At 32.8% G+C, this 23,008-nt stretch overlaps 1 protein-coding gene across 1 annotated transcript in view; it reads right to left on the bottom strand.

Annotated features, from left to right (window-relative positions):
- Positions 1-111: 111 nt before the first annotated feature.
- Positions 112-23,008, bottom strand: part of LOC129958547 (hexosaminidase D-like) — a 202,848-nt gene continuing 179,951 nt past the window's right edge. Inside the window, exon 4 of the mRNA XM_056071088.1 lies at positions 112-6,444. Coding sequence (XP_055927063.1) covers positions 4,415-6,439 — 2,025 coding nt within the window. The 5' untranslated portion in view covers positions 6,440-6,444 and the 3' untranslated portion in view covers positions 112-4,414. The remainder of the gene's footprint in view (positions 6,445-23,008) is intronic.

Below are 23,008 nucleotides of genomic sequence, written 5' to 3'. Positions count from 1 at the left end.
AGTATTAATAAAAGTTATTCTTACTTAAAAATCTAATTTAATAATGCAATCAGTTGTTTCAGTATCTGAAGGAAAATAAAACGAAAGAATCAATACCAAATTTTTCACGGAAAACACTTTATTATATCATGCAACAATAATGTGCATACATTAGAAAATTAATGTAAACATATACAATAATTATACAAAATCAGTACATGACTGCTGCCAAGCATTCAGAACTACTTGTGCTTTCACAAAAAAGCAAAGAAAATTAGTAAACTACTTCTAACACTTCATTACATAATACTCATTTTTTAAAACTTAGAATACATTATATGTTATTGTTTAACTAGATATTCATGCAATAACAGTTTTATATTATTTATTAGTAACATGGTTAACGAAACATTTTAAAGAATAATGGGAAAGTATATAAAAACATTTATAGTCATGCAGAACAATGGATTTAAATTATAATAAAATTTACTTATGTGTCAATAGGGGAACCAACTGATTTTGATTATAGAATTAAAATAACAAATATACACGTATCCAGAAACAACCGTCCAATGACTATCATAATTTTTTTCTTTTTAAATATACAATTGCTTTAAAAAATTATCAATGTAGAAACGCTACAAATGCACAATTTTGTGATTTTAAATTTTTAAGTGCTTTCTTTTAGGAAAATGGTCATTTGTTACAGATTTTATAACAAATGTTCATATAGGTCAAAAGTGCAATAATTTTGCTGACTACAATACAAATGAGTAACATTTCAGCACTTCACATTCAAGCAATTTGAACTGAATGATGCTGCCAATAAGCATTTAGCTATAACTTGAGGCTCAGTTACTCAAAAGCATTTAGCTATAATTTGAGGCTAAGTTAATAACCAACCATTCATCCATTGAGCGTTAGATGACTGTCAAATGAATGCTTATGCAATAGATGATACATCTTTTTTCAAAAACTAGGGGACTATAATCTTAAATGTTTTGAATGCTTAAAAAATGAAAATTCCTGTCCATTAAGGAAAAGGCTACGAATTTATTCGTAATAAATGTAAGCATCATAAATCATAAAAAAGAATAATCTTTATTATAAACTTAACTTGTCAAAAATTTTTATAAATGATGATTTTTTTTATAGAGATAAAAATCCAATAAGATCCTATCATTATGGTTCAAATGACTTAAATGTTGCATTTCAAATTTTTGTTGAATGTAAATTCAATTTTATCAATTAATAATTTTTGACTTATTGAAACTTATTTTTATAAGGGAGATAGAAATAAAACAGCGATAAATTAAGTGCAGATTAACTCAGGAATCTTGAGCAGCTTTAAAAGTCAAACATTCGCAAACACTTTAAAATAAAAAGAGGAGAAATAAACAGGAGTTGTTCTTTTTTCACCTCGAAACTAAAATTTGTTGCTAGCACAGTTTAAACCATCAAATGGTTCAATGGTTCTCAAGGAGATACTTTTATACAGGGCTTCCTTCGTTCAAAAGCTCAATTGTCAGAAGAGAAAGCACATTTTTTTCAGCATTAATCACCTTTTTTATGGTATGGCAGAACATCAGCAATATTATTGATATAAAATTTTGGTTACTTGCCTGATAACTGGGTTACTGATTGATCGATGCATTATGCACATTTTTTATGGTATGGCAGAATATCATCAACATTATTGATATAAAATTTTGGTTACTTGCCTGATAACTGGGTTACTGATTGATCGATGCATTATGTACATTTTTTATGGTATGGCAGAATATCATCAACATTATTGATATAAAATTTTGGTTACTTGCTTGATAGCTGGGTTACTGATTGATCGATGCATTATGCACATTTTTTATGGTATGGCAGAATATCAACAACATTATTGATATACAATATTGGTTACTTGCCTGATAACTGGGTTACTGATTGATCGATGCATTATGCACATTTTTTATGGTATGGCAGAATATCATCAACATTATTGATATAAAATTTTGGTTACTTGCTTGATAGCTGGGTTACTGATTGATCGATGCATTATGCACATTTTTTATGGTATGGCAGAATATCATCAACATTATTGATATAAAATTTTGGTTACTTGCCTGATAACTGGGTTAATGATTAATCGATGCATTATGCGCATTTTTTATGGTATGGCAGAATATCATCAACATTATTGATATAAAATTTTGGTTACTTGCCTGATAACTGGGTTAATGATTAATCGATGCATTATGCGCATTTTTTATGGTATGGCAGAATATCATCAACATTATTGATATAAAATTTTGGTTACTTGCTTGATAGCTGGGTTTCACATTGATCGATGCATTATGCACATTTTTTATGGTATGGCAGAATATCATCAACATTATTGATATACAATATTGGTTACTTGCCTGATAACTGGGTTACTGATTGATCGATGCATTATGCACATTTTTTATGGTATGGCAGAATATCATCAACATTATTGATATAAAATTTTGGTTACTTGCTTGATAGCTGGGTTACTGATTGATCGATGCATTATGCACATTTTTTATGGTATGGCAGAATATCATCAACATTATTGATATAAAATTTTGGTTACTTGCCTGATAACTGGGTTAATGATTAATCGATGCATTATGCGCATTTTTTATGGTATGGCAGAATATCATCAACATTATTGATATAAAATTTTGGTTACTTGCTTGATAGCTGGGTTTCACATTGATTGGAGTAATGGTTTACAATTATTTAACGCTTCTTCCTTTATTCAAAAGCCCAACTGTCAGAAGAGAAAGCACATTTTTTGCGTTACTGAACACCTTTTAAATGGTATGGTAGAACATTAGCAACAGTAATGATGCTTACTGATATAAAATTTTGGTTACTTGCCTGATAGCTGTGTTATTAATTTGAAGACGACACTACAAGCAATAATATAGCTTTATCAATTATTTATTATCAGGACTTTCCACCAATTGCAGAACCATCTAGTTATGTAAATTGTAAATAACGCTACCAAATTCTGATTTCAAGAGAATGTAATTCGATTCTTTTTCAAGTTTTTTGTGCAATCCGTATCTTTCTATTTTAAAACGATTGCGAATGACCGATTTCTAAAGTTGCTTCAAAATTTTGAATCACCCTGCATATCATTAATAATCCAAGAATGAAAAAGGAATTTATTTTAATTGGAATGAAAAAGAAGACTTCTTCAGCTTAAAATATTAAAGGGAAAATGAACAGAAAAGAATATCTCATTGAAATTTCCTGAAACATTGGAAGTCTTGGTCGGAGTTTTGATGCCCAATAACATGAAATACAATTCAAAATAAAAGTGAATATTTGTTAGCTGATGGAGAAGCTTTTATTGGAATAAAATGGTGAGAAAACATAACATGAAAATGCTTATTTTTTATCAAAACATATTGAAATTTCATATGAAGTGTATCACTTTGTGTCACTAATGTGTCTAAAGCTTCGTCAACAAGAATTCTATTAAGGTATATTCATCGATGTGTGTCGTAATTTGTGAAATTTGTGCATATCTATATGATTACATTATATCTTCTTGTTAATTTCTAATTTATCTAATAACTTGTGCGAATTTATAATTGTCAAAGGAGAACACGAAATGTGCCTCATATTGTCAATGCGTGTTTTAATCGTAGATTGTAGGGGAAGGAATATACGAGTCCATTGAATTTTTGTTTGAAGTTTATCAAAAATAGTATCTTTTTAAAAGCATCTGATGTCTCAATTGTTTTCTAGAATGTAGCTTATTACAAGAATCGCTAGCAACTGTGAGTTGGCCCCTGAAATAATTTTTTTGAAAACGTTTAATCAGTTGAAGTTCTTTTTAAATGGACATCACAACTCTCAATGTCTCAAGTTTTTTCTTGTCAATGTCTTAAGTTGTTGATTTGAAAGCTGATAGTTTCATAGAGCAGCACTGCGTCGCATCAATTTCTGGTCCCTTTTTTCCAATTTATGGCAAAATTATTTAACTTTTCAATTTCATTCCGTTTCATATTTTTAGATAAAAATTGGCAATTCGTTCACTTCTATCCGATATACCTATATTGTGCATCGTCATATGAAATATTAAATTATAAAATTATGATAAGATCTTGCCATATTTTGAATTTCATCTTCTGAAAAACATCTTCACGTGCAAAAAGAAAACTTTTCATTTTTCCAAAAGGCAACATCTGGGAAATTTTTAAAAATACAAGCGTTAATCTTTCATGAAGTTGTACACATTTTAAAATTATATGCAACTATTAATCCGTTGAGATTTTAAATGATACTCTACTGACATTGTTACATGCAAGACAGACAGTTTAGTACTTCAGATCGACTTCATTATACGCAAAACGATTAGAAGTCCGATCACATTCATGCATAAGTAGAAAATAAAAGCTGTTTTTCAGGACGCAACAATACCCATATCAATGCTTGGTGGAGGTGGTAGATTCACAACTCTTGGCAAAGGTCTGCGTGGCCAAGTTTGATATTTCTTGAGTCTCTGCCCTCGCACCCAAATCTTTTTCATTTCTTTGACGTATGGATAAATATTGAGCTCGATCCATTCGCTCACGGTATCATCGTCATATATCTCTCTGAGTGCCTTCACAGCTGCTTCTTGCAACATATTCAAGGACGAATTATAGTAGCTGAAATCTTTCAAAAGTTCTTGAACTCTCAATGGGCTCGAAAAGTTATGGTTGAGATTGTATTCCGTCATCCATCCTTTGTGAACGGTTATATCATTGATGTACTTATCCAAAGATTTGGTAACCTCGTTGTGACGAAGCGTGATTCTGAAAACTGCAGACCCAGGGAAAAAGCATACGCCAAGAGCTCTCCACATGTACGGATCATGTTCCAAATCTAGATGATAATGAGCCCGAGAAGAACATTCTAAAAGTTCCTGCATCTTCGGAAAAACTTCTTTGTTAAACTGCCCTTGGGATACTGTAAGGAGGTTTAAGACAAGTGAGGGCAATGCTGCCGGCAGAAGCTCGCATAACGAGGCAAAATGATCGTATCTCTGCCACCCTGTAAGAGCAATGCCACGGAAACCGCTGAATTCATTATTGTATTCATTCATGACTGCTAACCAGGCTTTATTATTTTCCAAATGCCGTTTCGCATCGGGAACTGTTAGAGTTTCCCCAAAAGCACCTTTAAAAGCGCTGGCTGTCCACATAAATGGAAACACTTGACTGTATTTCTCCCATAGACTATTGGGAAGAAATAAATAGACATCTTCAACATATGTCCATGCCATTGGCTCAACAAGTTGCCCAATCTCATATTTATTCATTTCAGCGACAGTCACATGCCGTAACATATCATCCCAAATGATTGGCGTGACATTGTACTTTTCTTTAACGTATTTCGCTACTTTACGCACGTAAGCCAAGAAAAGACTATTTCGATCATACCTCGAACATCTTGAACACTGCCCGAGCTGATAAACTTCATCACAACCAATGTGGAGCCATTTAGAGTCAGAATGCAATGCCATAATTTGATCTACCATCATCTTAACCATCGCCAATGTGTTGTTATTCGTTGGACATACTGATTGTGGAATATCTTCCACTTCCCGCAAGTGTTTAAATTCCGATAGCTTCAAAACAAATTCCAAATGCCCAAAGGTTTGAATCAGAGGTATGACAATCAAGTCATGATTTTTTGCCAACTCCAGTATGTATCGAATTTGCTTTTTCGTATAAGCATTTTCAGCTGCTATGTGGGCTAATGGACCCGAAAATGGGAAAGTGTCTTCATATTCCATTAGTATGCCATTTGCACCAGCGAATTTGAGCAAAGGAAAAATGGATTTAAAGTAGGTAATTTTTGGTGGAGCCCCCTTTAAATCAAAATGAACCAAACGCAGTGGTGGAATGTATGTCGGTTCTTCTGTTGTTGAAGTAGAAACATTAAACATTTCCGCTTCATAGCCAATTGATTTAGATTTCGGTTTCACTTGTATCGAGGTTTGTTTGATGCCTTTGTCGCTGAACTTTTCTCTCACTGATTTTTGCCTGTGCTTTTCCCTTTCAAGTTTTTCATTCATTCGATGGACACGAATTTCTTCCTCTGTCATATGCTTGTAATGATCACTTGGCAAAGTTTGGATTAAATCTGTATTTTCAGTAGAAAACTTGTTCTCTTTCGGCGATGTTGAAGAAGTGTCAGTGAGTTTGTTGATAAGTTTAAGTCCGGTGGTTTGTTTCATTAGCTTTCCGTTGGCAAACTCGATATCAATCGGATGCTTCACAGATATTCCACTTGAAGAGTAGCCAGTATCTTCGGGGACAGTCGTGTAATGCAGGTATAAATAGAACACTGCCCATATTATGGCGCAGGAAGCCAGGATGTATTTTCGACGCCACATCGACATGACCATGATGTGAACCGAGTTCTTGAGATTTCCTCTCATTATATCTAAAAGGAAAGAAAGAGAATTAATTGACGTGAATTTATAACAATTTTACTATTTAATCAATTAAAATTAAATGAATTAAGCAATAAAATGGCCTTTTATGAACGAAGCAAATGGTTTAACACGTTACCACATATAACAGTTATAACTGACTAATTTTCCATCGAAAAGTATATACAAGAACTAAAAATGTACGATAATTTGTTTATGAAATATTCTTTTTTTTTCGAATTCAGCATACCGAGATGGTTTATCTGCACTATATATATGTTAACACTCTCTTACTTCTATACGGATTAGATGAAAATTAGAAAAAAAATCTAACTGTAATTGCTCTATCAGTTGAAAAATTATTTATTAAAAAGTCAGAAAACAAAAATATTTCAATGATATCTACTAATATGTTTTACCGTTTGAAAAATGCTTAAAAATAAATTTTTCAAGTCAAATTTTTGAAATGAAAAAATTTTGAAAATCGGCATTTGATATTTCTAAACTTCAAACAACAACGGTATAATGTTTTGTACATACATTTTTGTTTAAATCATTGAAGCGAAATAATAAACAATATCAAATAAAAAATAGGGAATATGTTTTGAGCGATAATTCATCCATTTGCAAATAAAACGATTAAGAAATCATATTTAATATAAAAAAATGAAAAATTCTTTCCTTTCTACTCTACAAATATAGGTGTTGTGATTCATCTTACGAATTGAAATTATGTATATTTAAGGTAAACCATTTTTTAGCAGACGCGTGGTCGAAGACACTTTTGAATTTTTAACTCCGGTTTATTTCATCCGGAAGGAATATTATGTACAAGAAGCGATGATAAAACTGAAATCCGCTCACATCGCGATACAAGAGCAAAAGAGACAGAAATTTTCCCTTCGATGATCTTTACAATGATATTTTGATAGGGATTTTTTTTGACAGGTGTAGATTTAGGATAGGGAAATCCAGGTATCTTTAAAAGAATGTGCTAAGCAGTAAATATTTTTATCCCTTCATTCAGTGCATGTGAAAATGCCAAAATTTGCAGTTTTGTAGCGCAAGTGTATAATTAATTAAATAAAAAGTGGAATTGGATCAGGAAATAAGAGAACATTTTAAAATGTAGTTAATATGAGTTAAATTAAGATAAAAACTAGAAAATGAATCAGGATTTAAATTAGATTTCAAAATATCATTACATATATATATTATTCATCACAACGAAAAATACACACTAAAATGTTTACAATAGTAAGACATATCTCAAATGATAAAATGGATGTTTATTAAAAAGTGCCATAGAGAAATCTTTCTTAGAGTTAAAATCTATTTCAGAAAGTTTAGCCCTTTAAAGTCCAAAGAGTAATTGGGAGGATAATTGTTTATTTATAATAACAAGTCTTAACTCAAGGGCTGTACATTAGGCTAAAAACTGACCTTATAAATACACTTTATAAGATATTTTTACTCGAAATGGTAGTACAAGTAGTACACCACATATAAAATATCAACAGTATGGTGGTACACAACACGAGATATCAGATATTAAATTAGGCTGATATGATAAATCACAATAAAATATCGTCCCGCTCTTACACTTTCTCATATATAAATACGAAATGAATATCTACAGGAGAGAAAGAATGAAAAGTTCACGCTTTTGTTCCCTCACGATTAAATGAGGGCAAAGAAAAATGATAAATGAATCGTTTATTTACCAACTTGCTATGTTCTTACCTTCATGAGTCAACGCCTTCCATTGTAAGCAAGCATTACCACAGATCCTTATCTGAGCCCCAGCGCGTACAGTTCATTCCCGCATTAAGACAAGTGAAATTTATCACTTATATCACAACACCAAGCCATCAACCCGCATAAAAATATTATCACCACTGATGGACACCCTAAAATGAATGTCACCGCATTCTCTAAAACACTCATTTTATTAGGCGGCATTTTTGCCTTTCGAGACACGTACTCGAGTTCCGTGGGGCGCATTAGATATCCGTGTGCAGAAAGCAATTTGATCCTTTATCAGCGGCCATGCTGTTCTGGTTGAACTGACACTAAGACTCGTTAAATCAATCTTCCCGTACAAGGGGAATCGCATGGTGAAATTTTCGATCTCGCTCATTGGATGTGGGTTAGATGAAAGAGTTTATTATTGATAGCCGTGTATCCGCAAATATAGAAACGGACGGCTTTCTAATTGAAGCATTTCCAAAAAGGGAATTTAGTTGCTATTCATGAACGAGGCTTAGATGCCATTTCATGATAGAAAGCTTGCTCTCAACTGTAGCGATCTATTAAAAGGCTGCGAGCGTTTCTCTTTATGGGAATGCCACAATTTCGTTCATATAATTATAGGAAAGAAGCTTTGAAAGCAACAAAAACGCTTATAATATTTTCTTTATCTATTATTTATAATTCGTTCGCATCATTGAATCAATTATAAGGTATCGACCAAAATCTAATGGAAGAAATTTTCTTTTACCTTAATTTTCCAAGAATTTCAGATTTTGAAATTAATGTCGAAACTTATAATGGAATTTTGAGATAATTTTAAAAATTTAAATAATTAATCTTTTGGTTTAATAATGTATTTAATCTACTAATTAGACGAGATTTTATTTTGATCCTTTAATGGCAAAGGAATCTGAAAAATTTATGCGAGCTGAATTAGTTTTTAAATATAAGTAATTAATTACCTTGATTTAATTACAGATTTAAATATAAAATTATGTAATTCAATACACTAATTAAATACATTATTGTATGCGATGGGAGTAAAAGATAAATTCCAAAATTTATAAAAAAATAATTAAAAGTCTATGATTCTTGGAAATGTCAAGTGTTAATTCTAAAATCATTTGTCTATTAACTGTCCTATGACTTATTATAGTTTTTAAAAATTTTAAGAGTAAAATGTAGTGTAAATGTTTCTAACAATTTTCTTCAATGATAAATATTTAATAACAGGAAATCTGAATTAGTGCAAATTAGTTCACCTACTTTTTAATAAAAAAAAAAAACTGACTTACAACGATATATCGTCATCTGACCGCGGTTCAAAATTACAAGGTCAGTCCCAAAATAGCCCTAGTGTTGCTTTAAAACGGGACGTTAATATAACTAAACTAAACTACAACAAGATATATTTTTAAAATAAAATTTTTAGTTTACCCTTAATCGTCATGCTTTTACTTCTTTCGGGCTTAGAATTAGCAATTTTTAAATTTTGAAATCACATTTAAGTTTCAAATATGCCTTAATTCGATACAAAAATGGCACATAATCGGCAAGCGAAGTATTCTACGGATTCTTAATTCAATCAGTAAGACAGCATTCCCGAAATAGAAGACGTCCTTTAAATAGATAATAAAAAAGAAAGATTTAAAAGGTTAATGATTATTTATAAGATGTGCCATACAAACTAAAAAAAAAAAACTTTCTTCCATTTCTTTCTTTTCAATTTAACATTCTTTAAGTTTAGTTTAGTTTAATTATATTAACGTCTCATTTTAAAACAACACTAGGGCTATTTTGAGACGGACCTCGTCATTTTTTGAACCTAGGTTAGATGACGATGGCGACATCTGAGCTGGCATCCCCCCTCTCCACACCACAGCACATCAACGGGAGGACGTTTGTCGCGGATGTTTAACGTGCACCAGACCAGTTTACACGACGGTTCTTCGGTGGAATAGAGTCTCGAACCTGAAACCCTCCGATTCCGAAGCCGAGGCCTTACCCCATGCCACCGCGACCCTCTGAATTCTGTATGATAGTTGCTCAAACAGCAGTATACTTAAACTTTATACAAATTTTATAATAATATTTTTAACCAAAGCAAGGAATAAATAGAACAATGCATATTTCAGCGAGAATGAAATGACGATATAGTTTTATTTAAAATGATTGGGGGGGGGTTAAGGTATATTAAGCTTTTAAACAACTTAATCACATTTTTTGATTTAATTTTTGTTTGTTTCTTGTTATTTCGTTTCAAAACATGAAATAGAAAGTTTTGTTCCAAGATTTCTGAAGATATTCATAAGCAATTAACAAGCTTAATTTCAGTGAAGAAAAATAACGCATGTAATTTTGTAAGTTCTTACTTCCTTTTTTCAATAATTTTCGAAATTTTCTTTTTACAAAATCATTAGATATCCATGTATTCCGCTTAAATTTAAGATATTTATATTTTGTAATATATATTTATTCAAACATCTGTTTAATGCAGTCCTAGATTAATATGCGGAACAAACTGTAATCTTTCAGCCAGGCGTAATATTTGAATATGCCATAATAAAATGCTGGCAGCGTGAGTGTTGGAACAGTTGCATCCGTTGGAAAGTTAATGCAACGTTAACTCCGGTAAAAGTTTTCAAAACCATAACCATAATTTTTAACTAGCTGTTGAAGAAACTTCTGTACCTGATCAGAATATGAAACATAAATTTGATCCTTTAAAATAGTCAATAAAATTTTAAGAAAGTTTACGATTTCTTTTACAGGCAAAGCGCATCTTTTCTATATAAAATCTCATTAATAACAAGTTTTCGATCCGAGTTTGTCTGTGGTATATTTTGATGAAACAAAAATCCTATTCTTAATCGATCTGAAGTATTAATATTGTTTGGCTTCTCCATAAATTGTTTGAATTCTGTTTTTCTAGATATTTATTAACCTCCGATTGTATATACAGGGTGTTTCTAAAACCATGGTAAGTGTAGGTCAGGCAAACAAGAGCGAGTCACTTTTACGGTGAAACATTGGATTGCAAACATAAAATGTAGACGCAATATGGGGAGGGGGATTGTAGAGGAATTATAGTATGATTATAAAAGAATTTTGCCTATGACATATAACATATAAATATGCCGGGATAGCTTGGTTGGTAGGGTGTAGGATTCGCATTCCTTCGGTTGAGAGTGCGAACCTCGCTGCCGAAGACTCTCCGTGTGTGTGGTGGCTGGCGCACGTATAAATCTGTCGTGGCTACAAAGTCCCCCAAGTCGAGACAATACTTGGGGGTACAGGATCAGAGGTGATCGTTCTCTGATTCAGGTCGAAATTACGATCTGTGGATGAATCAATGGAATGCATGAATGAAGTCCACCCACTAAAAAGGGTTGAGACGCTTGAGTAGCGAATATGCACTCTTGGCCCTAAATGGCGCTATTGAAAAAGAAAACACGCTTTCTCGGCTTAAAAACGCTGACTTCGTCAGCGGGCTTGTCTATGACACCTGCCATTAGAAACAGCAGCAACAACAACATATAAATATGCATTGTCATATATGAAGTTGTAATGTGATGTCGAGATGCTCAACGGATATCATAAACTGGAACAACTCATTTGACTTGCATCATTTTTGATGCAGAAAAAAATTGACCACATTCTTCCATACATTTCGGCTTGCAGCATTGTTTTTGGCGTTTGATTTAAAAACAATTCGCTTCGCTGAAAAAAAGTAATTTTATTCGTGTGCGTTCCATAAATGTAGTGATTCTAGAGAGCGGTATTCTATAGAAACAGAAAAAACGGTCCGGCTTCGAAGGGTTAATAAGCGTTTTATAACCATTTTTTACTTTCTCGTCTACGTAGTATAGAGAAAGCATAGTAATCTTCAAAAATTTCGAACTCGAGATTTTGACGAATCTCTACGTTTTAGACCACCCTGAGTTCGAAAAACACATTTTTGAAAAATGTCCGTCTGTCTGTGACAAATATGATTCAAAACTGCTTTGATCTAGAGCGATAAAATTTGGTATACAGCCTTTATATTAAATGCATAGATTTCTATTAAATTTTGAGTAAACTTCGCTCAAAGGAAATCTATCGGTGCGGCTGTTAGTTTATAATTTAATACGATAGCTACAAAACAAAGAGCTAGATAGATGAAATTTGATACATAGAATTAATATTGTCTAGACACCTACTAAATTTTGAGCCAAATCAAATAAGGGATTGACTGTCAGTCAGTCTGTACTTTTAGAAACATGTAAACCCGATAACTTAGTTGCATTATTGTTGTTTCAATCGACTGGGAAAAACTCGTCTAAAACCCAAATTTGATTTTTGGATGCTATTAACAGTATGTCAGGGATTAATCGCCAAATAAGTAACCAAGAATGACATGATAGACTTAGTAAAAATCTAAATTCACGCCAAAGGTTAATATTTCGTAACCATTCTACGCCAATTCTATGCAAGAGACAAATATATTATTGGCCATATTTATATTTTATTAAATAAAATTAAGTGAGAGCAAAGTTCAAGAACGGCAATTACTTGGCAGGAATAACAATGAACACGGGTTTCTTAAACTGATTTCAAGTGCTTTTAGATTTGAATTTGCAATCAGTTAGTTAACTCAATATTTTTCATCATGCCTCAGAGAAACATAAAAGAAATATGCTATTTTCTGATACAAGTAAACAAAGTTTGCTTTCTTCGAATAAACTATATTACATATATAGATAGTGAGAGTGATATATAGTTTATGGCAACATATGATACATCAATCAGTGAATTTTAACTTATATTTGTCCAAATTGATTTATATTTATTTGTCAGTTTGAACACATATTTGTTCAAATCCATTTATATTCGTTTGCCAGTTTGAACATATATTTGTTCAAATTCATTTATATTTGTTTGCCAGTTTGAACACATATTTGTTCAAATTCATTTATATTTGTTTGTCAGTTTGAACATATAATTGTTGAAATTCATTTATATTTGTTTGCCAGTTTGAACACATATTTGTTCAAATTCATTTATATTTGTTTGTCAGTTTGAACATATAATTGTTCAAATTCATTTATATTTGTTTGCCAGTTTGAACACATATTTGTTCAAATTCATTTATATTTGTTTGTCAGTTTGAACACATATTGGTTCAAATTCATTTATATTTGTTTGTCAGTTTGAACATATAATTGTTCAAATTCATTTATATTTGTTTGCAAGTTTGAACACATATTTGTTCAAATTCATTTATATTTGTTTGCCAGTTTGAACATATAATTGTTCAAATTCATTTATATTTGTTTGCCAGTTTGAACACATATTTGTTCAAATTCATTTATATCTGTTTGTCAGTTTGAACATATATTTGTTCAAATTCATTTATATTTGTTTGCAAGTTTGAACATATATTTGTTCAAATTCATTTATATTTGTTTGCAAGTTTGAACATATATTTGTTCAAATTCATTTATATTTGTTTGCCAGTTTGAACATATATTTGTCAGTGTGAACATATATTACAAATAAACACAGAATTAACCTAGTTCATTTTGATCCAAACACTCTTCCCCACAACAACAATATCGATCCCATTAAATGGACTCCCACAATTTGCTACAATTCCCCATTCATAAAATTTCGAAACACAACCATTTTAATTTCCACTTCTGAACCCATTCAGAAACCCGCGCGTTAGTGAACAAGTAAATTTAGAAACAGATTTTCAATTAGTTTGACCATAAAGTATTTGCATCAAACCCTCTGACTTCGTCTCCCTCCAATTTCCTATCTAGTTCCCCAGATATGTTTGCCCTATAAGCCACGGTAACTGATAATAACTCACTCCCCGTTTGGTGATACAGAACTTAATATACCGTAATTAATCTGTTCGCTATCGCGCTCCTCCATCTAGGCTTGACGATTACAGCGAATAATTTGCACCTTTGCTATACGGAATTCATTCTGCTCCAACGCTATAGATAAATAGTGGAAGCAAATTCCAGAGATTTAGTAAAGACAGCGGTAAATGTTTCCCCAAATGCTTCCTCCCGAATGGGACAATGAAGCACAGAGTAGAAGGGAGGAAAGGCAACCATTCCGGAGCATAACTGAAATGTGGAACTTCCTTTTGCTGAACATATTTGAAAAGATTTCCCTTTTGTTCTAGATCTAAACGAGTTCATTGAAAATATTCACTAAGATAATTTTTCTTTGCTACAAATGTAGCGTGATATAATTTCCAAACGAGCAGACCAATGATGTTTCAGAAAAGAGTTTATTGTAAGGAATTATACAGGTGAAAGAATCAAGGCGTGTCTCGGAATTGTGAATGAATGAAGCAGAGAACTTAAGCGTTGCATTTCGTATAAAGTAACAAAGAGAACTAATCCATTTCGAAGAATTTGTAGCGATTTCAAATTAGCATATTGAAAATACAACAATGAGCATAATTTCGCAGATGAATAGATACGGCAATCTCGTATGATATCTTAACCTTTAAGTGCTCAAAGTTTCAAATTTGATACCGAAATTTCAAATCGAATTGTACTCTTGCAATTGGTTTTTTAAAATATTTGGCTGTATTTATGTTATCATTGCATAATGCTCTTTTGAACAAAAGTTAAAAAAATAAATTCAGCTGTCAAAATTGTTCAAATAATATGACATTTTGTTTTTCCGCCGTACTGAATGAATGATATATTTTTTAAAAAATTTAGCGGAATAAGTCTTTGACGCATTTCATTTTTCTAAAAAAATGAAAATTCGTTTGAGGTATGTTAATATCTTATTTTTACTATAAGTATAATTATGTTTAGCAAAGGCCTGATTTGCATGAAGAAAATCTAGTTATTTTTAGGATTATCAATTTTGATACTTTGGACTAAAATATACTAAAATATGTATTGTGATTTTTAAAATTATTTTTCCCTTTATCTGAATACTGCAATGAACGCATTTATATTTTTTTAAAACTTAATTTGGAAATCCAAGCTTCTAAGGGTTAATACTTTTGAAAATAATAAAATTTTATTTATCAAGTTTAAAAAAAAGATATATTTAATCAATATAGATGAAAAATATAAGTAGTAGTTATCTTTTTTAAAAAAAAAATCATCGGTTCGAGACCTTATTTTACTAAAACTCCATAGTGGCTTGATACCTGCTAACACTAGAGTTAAAGTTCTTATTTATATACCGGGTGCAGCATAAATTCGTGCAAATTTCAAAAAATCATAATAAAAAAAGTAATGGTCGAAAAAAATTGCGGTTTGCGGAATATGTTTAGAGAGCCTTTGAATTTCGTTATTTCCATTAAAAAATGTATTTAAAATGACCGATAGATCGCGGTCACACAGTCATACCGAGACGGTTTATGCAAATCAGGAAAACAGAGCACAGTAACATTATACTACATTTTATTTTAAAGCAAAATATGCTGAACATGACCGCCACCACAAGGTATTAAGCAAGTGAGGCGCGTAACTACGCCTATTACAGCTGCGTGTAAAATGTCGGCATCGGTGTCACTAACGGCCAATTGAATAGCATCTTTCAGTTCCATCAAAGTGGCAGGAGAGCCCCGGTAGACACGAGACTTCAGGTATCCCAACAAGCAAAAGTCCGCTGGAGAAAGATTTGGCGATCGTGAGGGCCACTCATTCTTACATCCTCTGCTTATCACTCTCTCCTCAGAGAATGTGTCTAGGAGGAACTTCTTAGCGGAACTAGCAACGTAGGGCGGGGCACATATACTGCATGAAGGTGACGGAAGATAACGCACGTCTTTGCTGCAAAGCAGGCATAACGTGGTCTCGCAAAAGCCTAAGATAGCGTTCTGCAGTGACGGAACAGGTTTTCCATTTGGATGCAGGACAACGATCTTCAAAAAAGAAAGGGCCTAGAATGAAGGACGCAGTGAAACCGCACCAAACAGTCACATGTGGAGAATGTAGTGGTTTGGTCATGTACGCACGAGGGTTTGATGCTGCCCAGATACGACTGTTTTGCGTATTGACGTCACCATACAATGAAAAATGGGCTTCATCTGTCCACATCATGTTCAGTAACCATTGTAAGTCACGTTCCATTTGTGCGAGCACCCATGTTGTAAAGGCTTGTCTTTTCTCGCAACCTGCTGGCAACAACTGGTGAAATGCCTCTATATTGTACGGATGCAAACCGCATTTTTTTTCGAACATTACTTTTTTTATTATGATTTTTTGAAGTCTGCACGAATTTATTGCGGTTTGCGGAAATATGTACAGAGAGCCTTTGGATTTTGTTATTTCCATTAAAAAAATGTATTTAGAAATTACCGATAGATGGCACTCACAAGTCATACCGAGACTGTTTATGCAAATCAGTATAGCTATTAAACACAAGGCTGGAAATGGATCCGTCATTCGATGCCAATAGTATACTATCGCTACCGGATCGAGCATTATTGGTGATACTATTCTATAAGAACGGTGAATCCGCGACTAAAGCATTGCGGCAGTTACGGACGGTGAAAGGAATTAACACGAAGAAAAACCCAATTTCATTGAACGGAATATTGAATTTAGTTCGCCGTTTTGAGGAAATGGGAAGATTAGAGGATCGTCCACGAAGTGGCAGACCATCCGTCAGCGCTGACCGCGTCTGTGTTGTCCAAAGGGTCATGAGAAATGTGGCAGCCGAGACATTAACGGGGAGTTCCAGTGCACGTGAAGCAGGTAAAATAACAGGGATTCCGGAAAGGTCGATCCGACGCATTCTGAATGAAATCTTGAAGCTGCATCCGTACAAGATAGAGGCATTTCACCAGTTGTTGGCTGCAGATTGCGAGAAAAGACAAGCCTTTGCAACATGGGTGCTCTTACAAATGGAACGTGACCCAAAATAATTACTGAACATCATGTGGACAGATGAATCCCACTTATCATTGCATGGTGACGTCAATACGCAAACTGTCGTATCTGGGCAGCATCAAACCCTCGTGCATACACGACCAAACCACTACATTCTCCACATGGACTGTTTGGTGCGGTTTCACTGCGTCCTTCATTCTAGGCCCTTTCTTTTTTGAAGAGCGTTGTCCTGTATCCAAATGGAAAACCTGTTCCGTCACTGCAGAACGCTATCTTAGGCTTTTGCGAGACCACGTTATGCCTGCTTTGCAGCAAAGACGTGCGTTATCTTCCGTCACCTTCATGCAGTATATGTGCCCCGCCCTACGTTGCTAGTTCCACTAAGACGTTCCTCCTAGACACATTCTCTGAGGAGAGAGTGATAAGCAGAGGATGTAAGAATGAGTGGCCCTCACGATCGCCAAATCTTTCTCCAGCGGACTTTTGTTGTTGGGATACCTGAAGTCTCGTGTCTACCGGGGCTCTCCTGCCACTTTGATGGAACTGAAAGATGCTATTCAATTGGCCGTTAGTGACACCGATGCCGACATTTTACACGCAGCTGTAATAGGCGTAGTTACGCGCCTCACTTGCTTAATACCTTGTGGTGGCGGTCATGTTCAGCATATTTTGCTTTAAAATAAAATGTAGTATAATGTTACTGTGCTCTGTTTTCCTGATTTGCATAAACCGTCTCGGTATGACTGTGTGACCGCCATCTATCGGTCTCTTTAAATACATTTTTTAATGGAAATAACGAAATCCAAAGACTCTCTGAACATATTTCTGCAAACCTCAATTTTTTTCGAGCATTACTTTTTTTATTATGATTTTTTCTTAATTTGCACGAATTTATACCACCCCCGGTATATCTACTCAAATCAGTTAATCTATGTCGAACATCAAAATGAAGTTTTATGGAAAAAATAATTGAATTGAAATAAATAATTTATTATGAAAAGATTAATATATATTTATAACTTTGACATAGGTAATATTGGCAATAATCAAATATAAAAAAAAAATCATTGTAAGAATTCCAGACTTCTTCATTTAACGTTTTCACAGCTGCAGAACTCATCGGTTCAATTAGCTAATGAGCTCCTTCTAGTAAGATTTAATAATGAACAATTAATTGTGCATGAAATAACCATTTAATTTTTATTAGAAAAACTTAGTTCATTTCATAATTTTTACATATTGTTAATTAAAATTATATTATCGATATGGATATAATTGTAATTCGTAAGTTCATATTCAAACTTTTTCAAAAACCATCAATGACCTTGGATTAGTACCTAGATTTACGGCTCGTTACGGTGTTTATTTCACTGGTTGTTTTTTTCTTTAGTAAAACTGATGTTCACGCTAAATGTTTATAAGAATGAAGTCCACTGACTAACAACAATTTGGCCGTAAATCGCACCAAGACAATCGAACGGTAAACAATATGTGATAATGATCTATGATATCAACATAGGTAATAAAAGTGCTGTCGGATTCAGTATACTAGGAATTTGAAACCAAATTTAACAGTAACTTTAGTCGTATGACGAATATCATTGAAAAACCAGGGACGAGCTATACTCGTCATTTTACCGAAAGGGGTTAATGGAACTGTGAAATATTGTTAAAAATGCTCTGAAAATGGTTCTCCTATTCATCCAGTCAGATGAAAGAAGATATAAAAGAAATCAAGAAATAGGCTTCTAACAAACTTTAATCAAGCGCAAAAATAGGCTTAATTGTTTGCAGGTGGGTGGCTGCTATAACTTGCTTATAAAGTAAATGTTGATATTGTTACGAATCTGCGATGCGGCTTTCCAGCATAGTTGGTTCCATGGGATGTCCCAGAGCTTGGCGACAAACTTGGCGACCATTTGGCGACGAATTTGCGGACTTTGGCGCCAAAATAGATTATACCCGAAACATCGAGAAATTTCCCGATCCGTCCAGTAGGAACGGAGATACGCCTCGAACGTTCCTGATTGGTTGAGAAGCTTCTAGCCCCGCCTCCTGAGACCTATAAAAGGAAGCACCCGCAGCTGCCTCAAACAGCACTAAGTCAATATTCATGATAAATTTTGTGTGCAACTAATTTAAGAAATTAAGAAGCAGGAAAATTTACGCATCACTTGTTTTCATGATTAAATAAACTCAGAGAATGTTGACTGCCATAGTTTAAAAATCAAGAACACAGTGCCACAATTTTCGTAACGTACTGAATTAATTTAGGAATAATGTTTTTAATAAATTTTAATAATAATGTAACCACAATTTTTTCATTTTTATATATTTTATTTGTATTCTCCTTTTTCAACATCGAAATATTTTTAGACTTATGCATAAGTCGTTACGAATAGAAAGCAACCTGATACTTGAATAGTTACCGAATTTAGTACGTAATTATTTCTCGGATAATAGAAGAAGATGCTCACTATGAAATTTGTTTTGAAAATTCCAATTTTTAATTAAGTAAAACTTACTCGAAATTTTTACGTTCTTTCTCAGGAACGTTAGAGTTTATAATTGCTCTTTTGAGCAAGTTCCACGCTGCTTTTAGAATTCAAAAATTATCTTTTCACAGATTAATTTTAATTCTATGCAATTTTTTCTTTTTAATTTCATTACATTTTCAAAATTAATTTTATGCACAATTCGTTAAGATGCTTTTCATTGTTGTAATAGAATTCAAACCAGTATTTTTTTTTGTTTGTTTCGTCAATTTCTTCATTCGCGTGCTTTTGATATTGATGAGGTTATGATAATACTTGCCTTTTTTGGACACTCATCTCAAAGCAGAATTTTCATTTTTTCTTTTATTAACTTTATGCTTTAAGACTGGTGTTAATTAATTAAACTGGCGTAAATTGTTATTCACAAAATGCAACGGCCGATTCAATAAAACCAGATGAACGAACAGACAGATGAATCGACCATAAAACATTACCACGCTATGATTCTGGACAAACGATTCAATTTTACTACTTTTTCATGACACAAATCGTCCATGCCTTGTATTACACTAATATTAAAAATTTCATCAAATGCATTTCAAAAAATTCCAATTCAACAAAAAAAATTGACATGAGTTATAAGACAATTAAAAAAAAAAAAACAACAGATTTCGCAACTTCAAGGATTAAATTGAATGCTGCCCAGCAGAATGTTCGCACGTTACAAAGGGAACGTTAATGAAAAAGCAAAGATTAGCATAAATATAAGTTTCATATATCAACTCTATTGAAAATGGCTAACAAAAGAAATGAGTCGCTTTCACGGAAATTACATGTAACTATAGACTGTTTCGTTAGGAATAAAATACAACTCAAATATTTAGTTGAATTTCAAAGACACAAAATCAATAATATATTGATGTAATTTTGGTATTTTTTTGCTGTTAACTTAAGGGAATGATATTTCTGAGAGTAATATTTTACGTAACACTATGATTTCAGTATTTTTTCATTGTGCCTTTTATTAAATTACAAAAAAATCTTTCAAATATATTCAGATAAAAAAAAGACTTATTACAGAACGCTGTGTGGCAATTAAAAAACGGGCCTTCAAGTGATTTGAATAATAATCTTAGATCCTGGCCCAAAATAGTTGGGTTTTCGCTTGACATGTAAAGTGAACAGTTATAAATCCCGAAGCGTAATATAAATATAAGCTCCATTTATCAACTAGCTCGAAAGAGACTGTCAAAGAAATGAGTTGCTTTCAAGTAAATCACATGTCACTACGGACTGTTTCGTTAGGAATAAAATACAACCCAAATATTTGGTTGAATATCAAAGGTTCAAAGCCCCAAAATCTACAATATATTGAGGTAATTTTGATATTCCTTTTTGCTGTTTATTAAAGGAAATGAGATATATCCGGTATTAATATTTTTATGTGACTCTATGATTTCAATATGCCTTTTATTAAATTATAAATAAAAGCTTTGAAATATATTCATATAAAAATGACTTATTACAGAACGTTGTATGGCAATTAAAATACGGGCTGTCATCTGATTTAAATAATTATATTAGATCCAGGGTGGGTTTTCGCATGAATTGTAAAGTGAACGCTTGCTTTTAAAGCCAGAAGCTTAGCATAAATATAAGTTCCATATATCAACTAATTAGAAAAAGACTCAAAGAAATGAGTCGCTGTCAGGGAAATTACATGTCACGACAGACTGTTTAGTTAGGAATAAAATACAACCCAAATATTTAGTTGAATATCAAAGGCTCAATACCCCAAAATCTACAATATATTAATACAATTTTGGTATTATTTTTTGCTACTTATTCAAGAGAACAAGAGAATGAATATCTCTGATAGTAATATTTTATGTAACTCTATGATTTCAGTATGCCTTTTATTAAATTACAAAAAAAAAAAAAAAAAAAAACTTTCAAATATATTTAGATAAAAAAAAAATGACTTCTTACAGAACGCTGTGTGGCAATTAAAAAATGGGCTTTTACATGATTTGAACAATTATGCTAGATTCTGGCCCCTAATATTTGGGTTTTCGTATGAGTTGTAAAGTGAACAGTTATGAAGCCAAGACATAGCATAAATATAAGCTCTATATATCAACTTACTCGAAAGAGATTGTCAAAGAAATGAGTCGCTTTCAGTTAAATTACATGTCACGGCAGAATGTTTCGTTGGGAATAAAATACAACCCAAATATTTAGTTGAATATCAAAGGTTCAATGCTACAAAAATCTACAATATATTGATGTAATTTTTTTATTCTCTTTTGCTATTTATTAAAGAGAATGAGATATCTCTACTAGTAATATTTTATGCAACTCTACGATTTCCTATTTTTTTCACAATTAATATCATTTCTGCCTTTTATTAAATTAGAAAAGAAAAAGCTTTCACATATTTTCAGAAAAAAAGAAAGACTTATTACAGAACACTGTATGGCAATTAAAAAACGGGCTTTCACGTGATTTGAATAATTATGCTGGATGCTGGTTGGGTTTTCGCATGAGTTGTAAAGTGAACGTTTATGAGATCGAGACTTAGCATAAATATAAGCTCCATATATCAACTTACTCGAAAGAGACTGTCAAAGAAATGAGTCGCTTTCAGGGAAATTACATGTCAGGACAGACTGTTTCGTTAGGAATAAAATACGTCCCCCAATATTTGGTTAAGAGGAAATAAACACGTCAAATGCGGGTTTCCTTGAGAGAAAATTCGGATGCAAGAGATCAAAAGAATTACCGCCGTTTAATCGATTCTTCGAAATAAAAGATGTGGATGCCAGCGGAGAATTGATCAAAACTAACAATCCAGAAAACGAATTACCGACCTTGTTCGCTGTCAGCATTTTCCAATCAGTCTAATTGTTTCGGGTGCGATGGAATGAAATACACAGTTGCGGTTTTGATTAAGGACTTTCTATTTTAAAATGCCCTTATATGATAAGAGGGACGCAATTTCCTAGAAAGCTTTTCTTACACATCTCTGATAAAATAATGGAAAGATTGCTAATCAGGTTCGACAGGAAAAAAGACAAGTAGCAAATGTTAGAGGAATTTTTGTTGTTGATATTTTTGATACTGAAAAATGATGAAATTGCTACAATTTTTGATTTAATTACTAAAATATAAAATATGAAACATATTGTAATTGTCAAAAATTTTATTATGGATTTTGATAAATCTTCATATCTAAAACTGAACAATAAAAGAAAAGTTTTTGGTTGGTTGGTTGGTTCATTTGAGTTTTTTGGCACAAGGGCCATCTTTGGCCATACTGCGCCATCCACATGAGGGATGGAAGGATCAAGCAGACAGTAAAAGGCATAGGGGAGAGTAAACTTGAAGTAAAAGATCCCTGGGTACCTCGGGATTGGGTCACCCGTACTCACCTATAGTAGGTGAGTCCCTGAGGGGAGAAAAGTTTT

Source organism: Argiope bruennichi, chromosome X1 (assembly GCF_947563725.1).
Source record: "Argiope bruennichi chromosome X1, qqArgBrue1.1, whole genome shotgun sequence".
In the NCBI taxonomy this organism is placed as follows: domain Eukaryota; kingdom Metazoa; phylum Arthropoda; class Arachnida; order Araneae; family Araneidae; genus Argiope; species Argiope bruennichi.
The sequence above is the reverse complement of the archived record's forward strand: the minus strand, read 5'-3'. Positions and strand labels throughout refer to the sequence as shown.